Consider the following 17,065-nt stretch of genomic DNA (forward strand, 5'->3'; position numbering starts at 1 on the left):
CTGTCTGACTCATTTGATGACAACTAAAACTGACTGAACTATTAAATACAGATCCAACATATGGATTTCAGGAGGACGAGCTGGGTATCGACAGAGTGCACAGAGTCATCTCCATCAGCCTGCGCTGGCATAATAACAAAAGCAGACGCATGAGAAGAGCAGACTTGGGGGATGAAGAATGTATGAGTTGGTGGTGACATGCTGCTGCCACATCAGTCATTGAAATTCTCTCCCCATCGCTGCGGCTTTTCTTCATATCTCACTCATCAGTGTCTGTCTCTTGCTGCCGAGGATGATTTTTCTATTAGAAGGCTCAGATCTGAAGCCACTGAAGAAATGCTTGATGGGCACAGTATTAAAAAACATGTAAGTGCTGGAGTGGGAGGATAATGGCTTTGGTTAAAGATGGAATCTGCCGGCTGCAGGTGATGCCAGAACAAAACACAATCTTTTCTTCCTCATAACTCGGGTTTCACCGGTGAACATTCCGATCTAAAATGACTTTTATGATGCAATAAGTCGTTTGACGCGCCAAAAAAAGACCTTACAGTAGAAGTGAAACGCTGAACTGTGACAGTACTGAAGTGCGTGAGGCAAAATGAAATGGTGAAATATGTATTTAAAATATAAAAAATAAAAAAGAGACATCAAAGTCTGCAGAAAATATTCGGCAAAAAAAAAATTTTTAAGACGAGGGAATAAAACATCTCACAAGGGTCAGTAAGTGAATATATTCCATAAGTTTTATAAATGACTGGAGTATAAAACATTTACTTGCCTTAAAAATAAAAGATATTTTCAGATAGCATGTGTAAATATAAAGAAAAGAAAATCATATTCAGATTTTTTTGTCTTTTAAAGGTGTAAAAATAGTGTGATGTTAATTAGAAAAATAAATGAATGTTCTTATAAGTTCCAAGTTTTTTTTTTTTAACTATTTTCTTATGTTAAATTTAATAATTATATCATTTAACATCATGAAATGTAGAAAAAAAATTGCATTACATTTTTCCATTTGTGGTTTATGATGATGTGTAAATAGAAGAAGTGCATCAGTTTAATCCTCATCCATAATCCTTATCCATATATATATATATATATATATATATATATATATATATATATATATAATTCCGTTATAATTTCAGAGATAAAAATAAATGGCAATTTATTTAAAGTGAAGAAAGTTGAGACAGAAAGTAGTTTTCATATATTTTTTCCATTGAAAAGTTTGACCTCATTAATAAGATGCTGGAGTCGCAGAAGGAGCCTCTGAAGGAGGTTTGAGCGCTTGGTTAGAATGTCACTCGGCCTGGTAGAGGAAGGTCAAGTAGCCCAGACTGCATCTCCACTGAAGGTCGAGACACTGGCACGAAGAGTAGAAACAGCAGCAGTTGAACATGAGAACAGCAATTTGGCCGTGTGACTAATGCAAATACCAGTCGGTGAAATACCGCTCCCATGACACGACACCAGTCATGACATTTTCCCAAAAGTCTCCAGTGACATTTCAACCTTCACTGGCCGTTCCGCAACACGTGGGCCGCCCCTCTTCACATTGGTGTCCAACCACGAAAAATGGCTCTTCCGGTGTGCACAGCTCTGGTTCAGAGGGAGGCCAGTGTTACTATTGTTGGCCTGTTGCGGAGCTTAACAACCCGGATTAGAGAAGTGCCAGAGAGGGCACGAGTGCTCAGGTAACGCGGCGCAACTAGACAGAGAATTACTGCTAAATGTCAGCAGAGTCAGACTCAGCTTAGTCGGAGGGAAAACACACACAAATATGCTTGTCTCTCAGCGGAGAGCTGCCGAATTCAAGCATAAAAGAGCCAAGGATTACAGGCCGAGTTAAAAGGCGATGCAGGCGTATCGATTAGAGCCAGTGAATCGGTCTTCCTCCACGCCGTGAATAATAAAGCAAGGAGACGACGGCCCGCGGTTGGAAGATGGAGCTTTTATAAGGCACATACTGTTGTGCTCATTTAGGAGGAGCGTGCGGAGGAGCCACATCTCCTGTCCCCGGGACGTGGGGAGTCACGTCATCGATCAAGAGGTGCCCCACAGCAGCTGACTACAAGCTTAAATAAGACATCAGATCTGACTGTCTACGGTGCGATGCCAAAGAACGAAGAGAAGGGCTCATGGCTTCCTAAAACACAGTCTCTCTGTGGAGGGAGAACATGAGGAAGGAAGTGTCACATGACATCTGTGATTTAGTTGCGCAGTTAGCTTTACTGAAGAGCCAAGTGACTCACTTGAGCTTGAGGCTTGAAACTCCAACGTTTCATCACTTTAGAATGACGGAATAACTGGGCATCTTCAGTGCCGTAAACACTGCGTTATATTTGGACGTTGGGAAAGTGGACTTTTGCGTCCTGTATTGAAGGAAAAGGCAGCATTTACTGTTGGACGTTGATGGATGGGCAGCAGGACATGTCAATAATAGTATTAGACGTCCTGTCCAGACCCTGTCCTCTGCTTCCTCTTCTCTCAAACCTCCAAACCTCATGTCCTCCTTCACCACCTCCATCAATCTCCTCTTTGGCCTTCCTCTCCACCTTCTGCCTGGCAGTTCCAACCTCAACATCTTCATCTACCAATGTACTGGCTCTCTCTCTCTCCTCTGTACATGTCCAAACCATCTCCATCTAGCCTCTCTGACTTGGTCTCCTAAACACCTGAGCACATCCCTCTGATCCTATCATCGTCCTGCTCACTCCCAGAGAGAAGCTCAGCATCTTCATCTCTGCTACCTCCAGCTCTGCCGCCTGTCTTTTCCTCAGTGCCACTGTTTCCAAACCATACAACATTGCTGGCCTCACCACCCTTTCGGACACTTTCCCTTTCATCCTTGCCGACACCCTTTTGTCACACCTGACACTTTTCTCCAGTGATTCCATCCTGCCTGCACCCGCTTCTTCACCTCTCTCACACTCTCCATCACCCTGGACAGTTGAGCCTAAGTACTTAAAACCCCCCACCTTCTTTATCTGTGCATCCTGCACCTTTTTTTGAGGCGACAGTGCCATCTAGGACACTCTTTCATGAAGCCTCATCAGCTCCACACTAGCTACAATTGCACCTTCAACGTGCTCTTCATAGGTTCATTAGTCAACCATGTGTATTGTCAGCTGGATGACTGTGTTCCTCTGGAGTTATGGGACGAAACCCTTTTACAAGGGGCCCTTGGTCCCTGTATGACCCTTGTCGGATAATGAGCTCAACCTTTTGCAAGACTGTCTCAGGGTTTTGCCCTTGTTATATGTGAAGACTGAGAGTGAGGAAATAGTTTTGGTATTTGCCACCTTTGCAAGATATGTCATAATCAGCTCCTCTCAGAGACCATGGTTCTCAGCCAGAATAGATAACAGTCATCTTCTTGAGTAGACAGCGAGAAGTTCAGCTTCTAATCCACGATCCATAACTCCATGTCAACAGGAGGAAACAAACTAGATTCATATCACTGCAGGAGACTCTTTGGGATTAAGAAAGCAAAATGCAGTAGCTGTTTTATTCTCTACAGTGTAACTACTGTACTGCATAGAAACATGTCAAATACACTTGCTGGTACTGTTAAGAGCAACACTACGGCAATTGCTCACTCAATTATTAAAGATTATTAGTCCGTTGAATGATACCAAAGTGCGACCCCTTTACTCACTCCGATGCTTTTAAGTACAGCATAGCTGGATTACCGTCTCCCCAGTGATCCGTCTTTGCAACTGCCTTTGATTCATGGGCCCATCATCAACAGTGCAGGCAACACTTGCGATGTTACTGTCGTGTTGTTGCAGCCTGCTACAATGGTCGTGGTGTGATTCTCTATCTATCAACCGCTCTAAAGCCATGAAACCATTGTCGGAAAACTCACATGATAAAAACGTTCATTGACTGAGCATGTGAAGATTCAATGTCTGCGCCTTGTTATTATATTGAAAAGACATTTGTGTGGTCCCCTTCACCTGGCATGCAATTCCAGTAGCCAGTGACCTTAACATTTTATGCTCTATTCTTTTCACTGCTTGGCTGCCCGCACTTGAATTACTCCCATGACTCTTAATATACCCATTACAAGCACAGGGCTCTGTGAAATCACAGCAATGCGTCCTCACAAGCCCAAACCAACTGTTTAGTCATACCATGTACTCCGACATCAGTTTCTTTTGTCACCAGACTAACCGTCCCTTTTATGTCTGGTGGTCTTTGCAGGCTGTGGACTGGAGTTCCTGCTGGTTCTCTGCGGGCTGGAGTTTTCCTGGTCCTGCCCCCGTCACTGTATCTGCTACACTGCACCAAGCACCGTCTCTTGCCAAGCTCACAACTTCCTGTCGGTCCCCGAAGGCATCCCGCCCGACAGCGAGCGCATCTTCTTACAGAACAATAAGATCCACCGGTTACTCAGAGGTCACTTCAGCACCAACACAGTGACTATTTGGATTTACTCCAACAACATCTCGTACATCGAGCCATCGACCTTCCAGGGCTTCTCGCTGCTGGAGGAGCTGGATCTGGGAGACAACAGACACCTGCGATCGCTGGCTGAAAACACCTTTCACGGGCTCAGCAGGCTCAACGCGCTGCACCTGTACAGATGTGGACTCAGTTCTCTTCCCAACAACATCTTCCAGGGGTTAAGGAACCTGCAGTATCTCTACCTGCAGGTACACAACCATTCAAGCAGTTCATATACAAAAGAGGCCGGGAAGTCGATAGCATTGATAGCAGGGTTATCACCGTTAATACTAGCTATAGGTTTGCTTAGCATCTCTCCTCACAAATGTAGCGAGTTGGTCTCAGTCGGGTTCAATGTCCTGTCCTGCTGTTGTGTTGACGAAAAAGCATCACCTAAGTGCCTCAGACAGAGAAACCACTACCTGTGATCAGATTTGTGTTGTGAGTGAGAAATTTGTGTTTGTATTTAAACACATCCATACGCCCATACGGCTTAGCGATTAAGTTATTTTGCAATTCCCAATGAGAAAAAAGGAAGAGAAACAGGTCTGTGTCAATGGGTTTGGGCATTGTTTTTGATTTTAGCAATTCCTACTACTTACCAAAACCTTCTACTGAACCATTTTGTAGATTATAAAGAGTCAAATCAGAATGAAAAATGATGTTTTTGAACTTCTTGTTGCACAAATGACAAGGGAACTAGAGTAACTGTCCTTTAGAGTTCAAAAAGCTCTGTGGATTTAGCATCAGAAGAATGAGTCGTGAACCATGACACAGTTGACAGAGAGCTCCAGTTCTTTTAAACTGAGATCTTTATTGGTGCATGTGACCAATTTAAAACATCAATGTACGTGTATGTCCCTCATTTAATAGGTCTGCGTATCATGCTTGAACGGTTTTACTTGACTAACAATATAAACATGACATCTGAAATGATGCGTTCAGTGTAGCTCCTGAGATTGGGGACACTTGGCTATGTCACTGTAAAAACAAGGTGACGTGTGTGACATCATGAAAAACAAATCAGTTTCCTCTGAAAACAGCAGTTAGTGCCATGCTAACTGTCAAGCTAGCTGTTAGCTCAGGGTTGTCCAGCATCATGGATAAAACACAGAACACTTTTTCATAAACACAATTCTTTATAACTGTGATCAGAGTTGGACTGTACAGTACGGAATCGATGAGAGGAAATGAAATGAGATTCTGAGGATTTTGAACCAATCTCCATCCATAGGGTTAAAACAATGAATCCCAAAGTTTTTTAAACCTTGTAGTAATGCCACATTAGGGTCTAATGTGGCATTACTACAAGGTTCTTTAAACCTTGTAGTAACGCCACATTAGGGTCTAATGTGATACCTAGTTGTACAGAGTTTCTCAATGTAGTGGAATGAATCTAATTCTTCCTTTACTTCCTCAGGACAATCATCTAAAGTTCCTGCAAGACGACACGTTTGGGGATCTCCACAACCTGAGTCACCTTTTCCTCCACGGAAATCGTCTCTGGAGACTCAACCAAAACACCTTCAGAGGTCTCCGTGCCCTGGATCGTCTCCTTCTGCACCAAAACCAGATTGAGTGGGTCCATCGCATGGCCTTCCATGACCTGAAACGTCTCACGACCCTGTACTTGTTCAACAACTCCCTGATACAACTCTCTGGCCAGTGCCTGGATACTCTGCCGGCCCTGGAATATCTGCGCCTCAATGACAATCCCTGGTCATGTGACTGCGAGGCCCTCACGCTATGGGAATGGTTGAAACGTTTCAGAGGTTCCACGTCTTCAGTGGGCTGTCAAGCGCCTGCTGATATGGTCGGGAAAGACCTAAAGGAGCTACGCAAAGAGGACTTTCCCGACTGTTCGCCTGCGATTATCAATTCTGAGTCCAGAGCCCAAACCAACAACTTGTCCGGGACGGTGAATCCTTCCATGAATCGGGGTGTTGTTGGCTCGGGTGGCCAGACCAACGTCTTGCAACCGTCTAGACCGAGCCGTCCACGGAACTGCACCAAGCCTCGGAACCGCTCGAGCAAGGGAAAGGGTGACAATGAGGTCCACAACTCGAAGGAGATCCTGGCAGACAAGGATGATTCCTCGCCTGATTTCTCAGATGGTGGGAAACATGACCACACGTCCCCTGACGGAACCCTCACCCGGCGGAAGCACAAGTGTATTCCCCGGACCACTGTTCGGCCCCCTAGCGGGGTTCAGCAAGCCAATAACAGGGCGTCCCGCTCGTTACGATATGGACACGCCCTCTTGGCAGCCTTGATAACAACTTTTGACTTCATTCTCCGCTGACATCCAGAGGAAAAGCTAATCACAACAACAACAAAAAAAACACAAACCCTCTTTCGCTCCTGCACAACAAGGCCGACGTGTCTTTTATGTGTGTGTGTGTGCGTGTGTGTGTGGTTATACGTGCAAATGTAAAGCAGGGAGCTTAACTACCCAATAAAAACAAGCATCAAACATCCGGTAAGGAGAGCGTTCACCGTCAGAAATTGAAGTTAGCGTGCACTGCCACTACAGCCTGGAAGGGTTTCATGTGTATATATATATTTGCGTCATGGGTCAGGAGCACAAACAACCAAAATTTGCTGGGAAAAATATAACAGAGCACAATTAGAAAATACTTGTCAAGTCTTCATCCAGTTTTCATTTCAACGGCTATAGACTGTGGACAGCCTGTTTTTTTTAATTATTATTATTATTTTGCCGCACTTCTTTTGTTGCATTGTTTTGCGGTGTAACGAAGTCGTCTGTAAAAGAGTTATCAGTCATCGTCCATTGTTACAGAAGAGGAAATCAAAAGCCAGAGATGTTAAATGGCCATAAACGGAGCAACCAGACAGCTAGCTACATGCTAACAATGTTGGCAAAGTTTTTTTTTTTAGAATCTCACTCCTTTTTCTAATCAATTTACAGAAGCAAAACAGTGAAATGTGCTTTCATTCCTCAGCAAAACAATGTGCGTCTATGAGAGACAAAGCTGTGAATATTGGGAAGTCTGTCTCGATCTCGTGTCAGATGTCGGTCCTTTCAGCTTTTTTTTCTTTTTTTTTTGTTTGAAGACACAAAACGGACCTATAGACGGATCCCTGCGGCGGGGTCTCCAGGAGCCTTAGAGGAGTCGAACATGGCTTCCTCAGCTTCTCAGTGACGTAACTGAACTTTCGTAAGCAAAAACAATATCACACTGAGAATATGAGGAATATATTTTTTTCGTGATTATGTCAAGTCAAGTTGGATACCGGAGCGACACTGGCGTGTGCGAAGATGATTCAGCAGAACAGTCAGCGATGGAAAACGGAGCGCGTGGTTGGAGTAGAATCACGCTGAGAAGATCACTATGAAGCCTCTTTATGGACCAACTCAGTCCACCAAATATCGGAGTCAAAAGTGCGCTGGGGATTTGAACAAAACAAATGACCTGACAGGACATCTCGCTGTACTCATGGAGCTTTTGTGCCTCCTGTAACTCAACTGATAAGACGGTGTTTGTTTCAATGATGTGAACTGTAACTATGGCGACAAGAGGACCTCTTGCAGTGCTGATATTAATCATTTACTGTACTACTACGAGAAAAAAGAAACAGTGACATCAATGATGATTACAGGGTTCTTTTCCTTCTCCTGTCTGGAGAAAGTCTTGTTTTGTTTTTTCTGTCATCTTCAATTTGTTTCCATTTTTTATCACGTCGTAAGATCGCATTATTGGTCACCACTTTATTTACTGTTCAATTGTACTCATCTTATTTTTTTTTTACCAGTTGTTCAGCAAGTTATCATCTGTGAACAACAGTACAGAAATGTTTATAAAGATATTAAAATCTATATCTTCTTATGGCTAACATTGCAGTGTATGTCTGTTTATTAACTCGCTGTTTCGGACAAGCAGACCAACTTCCTTCCATCCTACAACTGAAATATAATCTTCCCATCCTATACTGGGTCAAATGATGCTGAAGTCAGCAGTCTGTGTGTTACTGTTGCACTTTTGTTTGACGCATTAGCCATACGATACTCATACTGGATAATGAGTGGTGTCACTTGGTATATATAGCACCTCAAAAGAGTGAGGGTTTTTTTTGAGTGGAATTTTGAAGTTGTAAATGAACCTCGGTGTTGTGGACCGTGGGAGCAAAACAGCATGCCAGGGTGCAACTCACACAACCACTGGGAGAACAAGTGCTCCTCACAGAAAGGACCAGGTTCACTCCAAAGCCAAAGATACACCGAGGTGGACAGCTTTTCTGATTGACAAAATATGGAAAATAACCATTGTGACTTGAAAGCAAAGCAAGACTTCAAATCTGGAAGAGAAATATTTGTTCGAAACTAACTGCCAGAGCACAAACAAAATGACCTGCAAGAGTTCTGAAGTGTTTATTTCATCTACTCTTTCAAACAGTTTTTGTCTGAGTACACAGTTTTCAGCTTCACAAAATCTGCGGGAACACTTCAATCGCAAAGACGTTGACACACTTTCAACACCATTTTCTTCTCTTTTCCCATGAAAACACGTTTCTCTTCATAGCACTGTCATACACAGCAAATATTCCGAATACGCCAACAGAGACAGATGTTGTTTACCTGGAAACCTCTGGAAAGTGGATGACCCAGATGAACCCACAAGCAGAACAAAGCATCAAACTTTCCATTTATTCCCAAAGAAACAGATTCCACTTTTCAACCTTCATGATTAAGCGGTATGTGTGACTTCACCATAATAACAACCTTCACAAAATATTCATTGACACATTAACACTGGGAACATTCAGTCGAAAAGGATGCTGTATTAACGGCATGAACCAATGAGTCATTCCGAAGTCCAGCGGAAAGTCATGGCGGTGGCTGTTGATACTCTGGCCATGACTTATTATTAACAGACCTTTTCAACATAAATTCCACTCATCGGACTCGCATGATAGAAATTGATTCGCTGGTTAGTTTTTCAATCCAACCCTGAAGAAAAGAAAAACATGATGAATGAGCACATGAGGAGGATTTCTATGCACCGATGAAGTAATTATATTTGAATTGATAGCTAGTATGGGATCTGTCAGTCATTTGTGGGGAGTACTGCGACGACCCGGTCGCACACTGCACAGGCATTAATGTCAGACATTAATCCCAGGCTGTGAGAAAGTGGAAAATGTGTTTTAAGATGTAGCTGTGTTTCTTTCTCAACAGGGTGTAAAGGATCAATGCAACTGTTTTATTTAAATGTGAATGCCCACTAGCTCTGCTCAAGAAATCCACCTGAGACGCCACACGGTTCTTTATCCATTCATTCATGAAGTACCTGGAGGAAACAACCTCCGACAGGGTTCTAAAAAGGTATGCTGACAGTGTTTCAGCCCAAGCTGTAGCAGAAGGGCTAAGCATGTCGAACTTTAATGGAAAATGTTCGCCCCAAGGTCCAGATAAACAACATGATGCTGGAGGTCATCACCACAGTCACTAGACTAGTCACTTGACTAGCTCTGCAAGTAAAATATTTAAAACATATCCAAGAACATCTTCAAGGGGAGGTGACCATTGTCACCGGAGCAGATTTTGCAAGAGGAATCAGCTCCTCAAGGTCGTGGTTTGGAGTCAGAACAGGGCCATGTCGTTGCCCCCTATCACCCAAAACAACAGAACATGGACTTCCCTTTAAGGTAACATAATAAAAGTTATCTATGGTCACATAGCGGTGACCATAGTGACTTCTGATAAGACTAAGGCCTGAGGCTTCATCTGGAAAGGGGGGATGCTGGTCCAGCTAGGTCAGGTGACTTGGGTGCCGCTGATAGAATTTGAGTTGTAAAAAAAAAAAAATTCAGGGACAATGTCCAATTTATTTTATTTTATTTTTTATTAATAAAAATGGGCGAGTCCCTGGTGCGATGGGATGCGCCCCCTAGCGATGCTCAAGCACCAGCCCACTTTTTCCCTGCTTGTGAAAAGTGCCCCTTCTTGAACACATTTCTCATCATTCTGATAATATTGAGCAAAAAATGCTCATCAGTTCTATGCATTAAATTTTTGAAGTCTGACACCAACCGCATCCCCAGATGCAGATTTCAATGGACTTGTCCCTGGAGACAGCGTAGTTCCACCAAGTGCATTTATAAATTGACTTGACTTGGCTCTACCTGACCGTGGCTGAGATTGTGAGTGGGCGGAACGGGCGAGATCTCATGCTGATTTCATGAGAGTTGGCAGCCCTGGACTTAACTGAAGGCCATCATCCAGTCCATCCTCACCTCCTCTATCACTGTCTGGTACAACAGCTCCACCTCCAGGCACAAGAGCTGACTGCAGCACATCGTGCGTTCGGCTGAGAATTTCGAAGGACTTTCCTAGTTGGTGGGACCCCCGCTGACCATGGCAATGAATTCTATTCTGATTCTTTCACACTGCGGAAATTCCCTACTATGGAGGCTCGCACTTGTCTGCCTCTGGCTGTAGGGGTGGTGTTCCTGAGCCCAAACATGAACACATTTGCAAGCCCAACATCTTGCCGTTTTTCATTTCATAAACTTATTTCACAGACAACACCGAGGAGATATGAGGGACCTCTACCATGGCTTTAACAGAATAATGAGTGTCGTCTTATGCTATTGCTCGATCTATACTCCCAGTTCTGGTCACAAACTTTCCACAGTGGCAGGAAAGACAAGACTGCAAATATACGCGGCTGAAATGAGTTTCCTCCGCGGGGTGTCGATAGGGTGAGAGGCGAATTCATCCAGGAGAGTCTTGGAGGCAAAACACTGCTCATCTGTACTGAAGGGCAGACATCTAGTCAGGATGCCTGCGGGACACCGTGCGTGCGGGGGGCTCCAGGGAAGACCAGGGGTCTTGGTTTTCCCAGTAATATGTCAGTATTGCCAGAAAGAGCTGGAGGAGCTGTTGGAGGTGAACAAAGTCAGGGACCTCTTTGCTGGGATTGCTGCCCTGCATCCTTTTTTGTAGGCGGGAGAAAATGGATGGATGTAATGGAAACTATAAAAAGCTAGAATCCATCAAAACAAACAGAGAGACAGAAGAATGCCTTCTAAGACCACATTTCCATTAAAACCACAAGTTTCTGTGGCTCGATGTGTTCAGTGGTGCCCACCTACACACATGCTAAAAGTCTGCTAATGATGCTAATAAGCTAGCTCAACAGAATAGCAACTCATGGAAGACTTCTGGTGGCAGAATTCAGGAATACCTCACTTCAGACTCTTTCAGAGGAGACGCCCGGTGAAACTGTTGTTTACACACAGTATATAGAAAATTTCACACAAACATTGGCAACAGCTGCTACTTTCAAATATCTCTGTGGTGCACACAACCCTCCCTGCTGAAAACCCTGCTACAATTTCTTCCAGGGTTCTTTTATTCTCCAAGATTTGTGGAGTCGAACGGCAAATCCAAACATAAACAGCCCAGAACAGGTGGTTTCTGCCCACACTCGAACAAAACAGAGCGACACCAGAACACGGTGTACTGTGGAGGAGATGGATGAGTATCATCTTTCCTCGTGAACAATCTATGTATCACACTTGTTCATTTCATTTTGTAATGGAAGCGGGTGCTTGTGAATCAGAGGTGGAGTGAAGCAAGCAAGCGCCGTTTAGGGAAATAAAGCCATTATTCTTATGCCCTCAACTGCTTGTGCTGAGATAGTTTTCAGAGGTCCATTATTTGTCAATATTTTCATTAAATATTCATTGTTATCGGCTTCCAAAATGGTGATGCAACAATGAAAATCATGCACCTGTTGATGTGATGCTGTTTGTTTAGCATTTTCTCTCAGAAGCTAAAGCGGAAAACTCCACGCTAAAAGCACATTGCTTCCTTCAATAACCATGAGAATCTAAAAACGCACCATCTGCCCATGGGAGATCGGACCAATCACATGCTCCAATTGAATTTACCCGCTGCCTCCGCGTGAGCCGCTAAATGGAGAAGCGCATTTGTATCGATCACCAGCACTCTGGACCAGAGGAAGTTCTCAACGCCATTGAATTTGCTGTCAACAACAACTAAGACGCTCGATCTGCTTTCCACTCTGGCTGTTGAGTGTAAATTGTTCTTTGGCAAATACAAAGGGTGACGGCCGCGGCGCCTTTGATCAGCTCAAGGCTAATATATCAACACTGGGACTGAATAGAGAAGCATGTTTAAGGAAGCAGCATCACCACCTTAAAATAGCTATATAGTCATTGAAAAAGAAATAAAATCCAACAGTGTTTGAAGGTCACAGAGTTAAAAGTAGAAATTCTTTATTTATTAAATGTCATCCCTCAGAGGACTGAAGGACGCGTCTTCCTCCACATGACCTTCCTGCCTGAGCTCTGCGTGTTTACCGATCCTGCACCAAAACACACTTTGAGACATTTAAGAAAGAATGCAAATAAGTCTAGAAAGAAATCTATTTATGTCAACGTTAAAGTCCCATTTGAATACCAATGGTGCCCTCGTCCAACAAGGACACAATGCATTTTGTCCAAGTCGTGAATGATTAATTCAATGGAATTTAAAGTCCTGTTTTGAAGACTGACATTTTGAATTATCGCCCTCATTTTCTTGGTTAACAGGATTGGAAAAGTTTTACCAAGGGGCGGAGAGTCATGAGAGGTGAGTCAGGAAATCTAAAAATGAGTGATCAAAAAAAAAAAAAAAAGCGATTCTAGTACATCCATGTATATTAATGAGTATTACTATTTATTACTTCTTTTATTTATTTGGGGTGGGGATTTTTCTTTTTTTTTGTTATTTATTTATTTATTTTTTTTTTATAATTTTATTTTCATCCACAACTAGAAAACTATCTTAACTAATTTCTAAAAAAAAAAAAAATTATTAACTTGGTCACAATATTTGGAACAAGCACAAGTTCCTTCTAATGTCAACAAAATGAATAAAAGGCTTGTAAATGCCCTTTTACCTTACCTCGATTACTCATGTAATCGAGCATAAATGAGCGCCACCACACTCTTTTTAAAGATGCAATGTCACGTGACCAAACGTATTTAAACAAAGTGGAAACATGGAAACAAACCAATAACACATAGCACATCATGGAGATGTCAACGTGACAGTTAACTGCGTGTGTGTTTTTCAGTTTTCCTGTAGCTGGAAGATTCTGCTCCTGCAGCGTAATTTACTATTCATGTCGACCAAGTGCTTCAATCAGAACAACACGCATGTGTGGTAAAGTTGTTGAATATTTCATGAACAATATAAGTCACACTATGGTCATATTAAGCTGCAGACGTGGCTCCTGATCTTCAAACATCTCGCTGACACGAGAAAGCCGCCTTCGTGATCAGATCATTTTGTGTGTGTTGTAGTCATAATAAATTCATGACATATCAAGCTGCTGTTCTGATACCTCCACCCCACAGTTGTGCGGCACAAATCTTCTAGCGCCTTTAAGTCCCAACGCGCGACAGATGTGGGCGAACAAATCATTCGGATCTTAGCGGTCGCTAACATCACTGGCTGCGGGAACCGGCGAACTGCCTGGATTAGGAAAAAAAAAGCACCGCGAAAGATCCTCGGCTGAGGCACCGAGACGTATCCTGGTTAAGAATGGATGTCTACGTGAATGTGAATATAGTTGGAAAACTATTGAATGAAAGCAAATAAAGTTATATACTGCATTATATATATTTATAGTATACATATTAAATTATATATTTATTTATTTTTTTTATTAACATTCACTTGAATGCCTTTTAAAAAACATCATCCAGACAGCCGCTAACAGTAGTGTTATAGAGCTCCCCTTTTAAAGGAGCAAAAAATGAAAGTGGACATAAAATACTTGCCATTGGCGCAAAACATGCTGTACAATTTCAAATTTTAAGTAAAAAAAAAATATTGAAGTAAAACAAAAGAGATTGAAAGGAAAATTGGAAACTAAAGTGGATCAACAATCGGGGGAAAGTCAACTGAAAACAAAGGCTTTTAATCGCCCTAAAAAAAACAATGAGAGATGAGGGAGGAAATCAGAGCACCCACATGAGCAGAAGAAAGCGTATGAACTGAGGACTCGGATTCACATCAGCTGTTGACTCAAAACTGGATTGGAACCACCATTGAATCACAATATTATGTTGCAACATAACAATTACAATAAGTATGTTTGGTCTTCGTGACCAACAGAGCAGAAAAACTACAGGCCATGTTTAATATAAGAGATTCTTCATGCTCTGTGAAAACCATATTTATACTGGGCACATCTGTAAAATGTCCGAAAAACCGGTGATTAATTTGATTTACACCCCTAAAACAAGCGAGCGGTGGCGTTAAATTCATCTGAACAAACACCTTAAAAGTCAGCAATAAGCTACCTTTTATATCAAATGCCACTGGAAGTGTCAGGCTCTTGAATTTAGTCTGTCATTTTCATGTGCTTTGTTTTCCCTTCCTCACATGAAAGGGCATGAAGCTGCCAGAACAAATCAACGCCACGAGAAATAGAGACTGCAGCGCCGCGCCTGCGAGGCAATAGACAGCAAGAAGACTTTAATAAAATCTCTCAGTGGGGAACGGTTTTATTATACGCTCCATTACACTTTTATACACACATGCTAGTAACAAAGATGCGCACAGAATGCGCTGCCATCGCGCGGTGTGGTGCTAGCGTGAGGAGGCGGTTGCTGCAGGGCACTCTTGGGTAGAAGTGATGTAACTTGCTCAAGGGCAGAGCCGGTTCACTCACACTGAAATGGAATAACAGAGAACTGTTTGGTTTTTAAATTGTTATTGTTGTCCTTAAGACGAGAATGAAAAGGTAATTGGAGCAATTATAGTATAGAATTGTAAAGATATATTTTGAATTCATGGGGAACAAAGTAATAAAAACTATGGCTTTCTATTTCTTACGGCTGATTTTAAATTATTCTCGTATATATTTCAATATATAGATATGTCGATCCACATTTCTATGAAATTTCCCATAATTTTTCTTTTTCTTTTTATTTTATTTTATATAACAGTTTGCTCTCCAGACAACAGGGAACCTTTGTCAGTGCAGGAGTTCCTGGTCCACTGATCCCACTGATGCACAAGACACGTGGCAGCTAGGATGAGAACAACAACAACAAACATGGAGGAATCCCTGAACCAAAGTAAACAAAAGCATCTGTTTGCTTTTGTTCAGGGATGTTTTTTGCTACACAATGGCCAGGGTTTCCACTACTCTGAATGGACTTGAAATTCTTATAAAATAGAAAGTCTTATACAAATATTTCCAAGACATTAAAAGAGCTTCAGTTTAAATAAGGTGATATCAAAACTTGAATATCGCCACATGGTGATTTATTGTGCTGTTGTCAAACTGATGCAAAATAAAAAAAAAATTGTGTATATATATATATATATATATATATATATATATATATATATATATATATATATAAATATATATATATATATATATATATATATATATGTATGTATAAAAAGACCAGCGAAGATCATGAAAGTTGACTTGCATATCTGAAATGACTTGTGAAAAGCGTCTCCTGCAGAAACTTTCATGATTAATTTTGGTTTCATCAGCATGAAACAAGCGCTAATACCAACTTGCAGCCCAAGCCGCAGCCATGTGTTTGATTTTCCTCAACTTTGACGTAAATTAGTATCTGACTCACAGACTCTCTCCTCAGACTTGACCCACTTATTTGGAAAGCACATCAAAGAGCGGGACATAATTGCAATTGTCTCACAGCAGAAGAAATCGAGGAGAAACCGCGCTGGCTTCCGATGGAAGAGGCTTCGCCGGATCAGGTGGGACACCGCCGCGTTTGTCAGATGTCGGAGCCAAAACTCTGTTTAATCATTCACACATCAGATCAGACATCAGGCCTTCTAGTGAAGTCGCAGTTGGACTTTGAATCAGACGGTTCAGCATTCAGCCGGCGGAGCAACAGTGTGAAGGTTGAAGGGTTCTGTCACCACATTCAGTGGCGATCTTGAGCGAGACTCTGGATCCTTATCTACCGCCATCTTTCCACGTTTGAGTCTTTCATAGCATGGAGTCAAGTCTGCTTTGATCATTCTCACAAGAGACGGAATGAAAACATGCAACACAACAGAAAAACAACATTAAAACAGTCCACAAATTAAATATATGTCCGCTCCCGCTCGAGTCACAAACAGCCTGGTTAACCTGACGTAGATACGTCCACGACTGTGTTACGTTACAGAGGAGAAAACAAAAGGTCTTTACATCCCACCAAACTCGGAATGTTTGTTTTCACTTAAATTGAGGGATTTAACAGAAACAAAAGACAAAAAGGGCAAAACAAAACCCTCAGTACTAAAAACTGAGCAACAAACCAACACAAAAGAACCATGACAGGGAGCACAGAACAACACCTGCTGCTGGCTTGGGAGTGGTTGGAGAAGAGAGACAGACAGAGAGCAGGCTGCCGCGGCAGGTATTTGTCGATGCCCCCACTCCCTCTGAAAGGCTCCAGCGAATCAGCCTCCATCTGGCCACACCCACAATTACTCTCTGCAGGAAGCAACACTGCAGTCTCATTAGACTCATATGACCCCGGGGTCATAACATCCTTCTCTTGCGTGCTGAGGAAATATATTGCATTCATACAGAGG

The 17,065-nt window shown here is 42.4% G+C and overlaps 1 protein-coding gene across 1 annotated transcript in view; it reads left to right on the forward strand.

Moving 5' to 3' along the window:
• The window catches only part of rtn4rl1b (reticulon 4 receptor-like 1b), a 173,368-nt gene extending 165,074 nt beyond the window's left edge, over positions 1-8,294 (forward strand). The window contains exons 2-3 of the mRNA XM_053872130.1: positions 4,210-4,661; positions 5,873-8,294. Of these exons, the coding sequence (XP_053728105.1) occupies positions 4,210-4,661; positions 5,873-6,754 (1,334 nt within the window). The 3' untranslated portion in view covers positions 6,755-8,294. The remainder of the gene's footprint in view (positions 1-4,209; positions 4,662-5,872) is intronic.
• The last annotated feature ends 8,771 nt before the right edge of the window (positions 8,295-17,065 follow it).

The sequence above is a fragment of the Synchiropus splendidus genome, chromosome 8 (assembly GCF_027744825.2).
Source record: "Synchiropus splendidus isolate RoL2022-P1 chromosome 8, RoL_Sspl_1.0, whole genome shotgun sequence".
In the NCBI taxonomy this organism is placed as follows: domain Eukaryota; kingdom Metazoa; phylum Chordata; class Actinopteri; order Syngnathiformes; family Callionymidae; genus Synchiropus; species Synchiropus splendidus.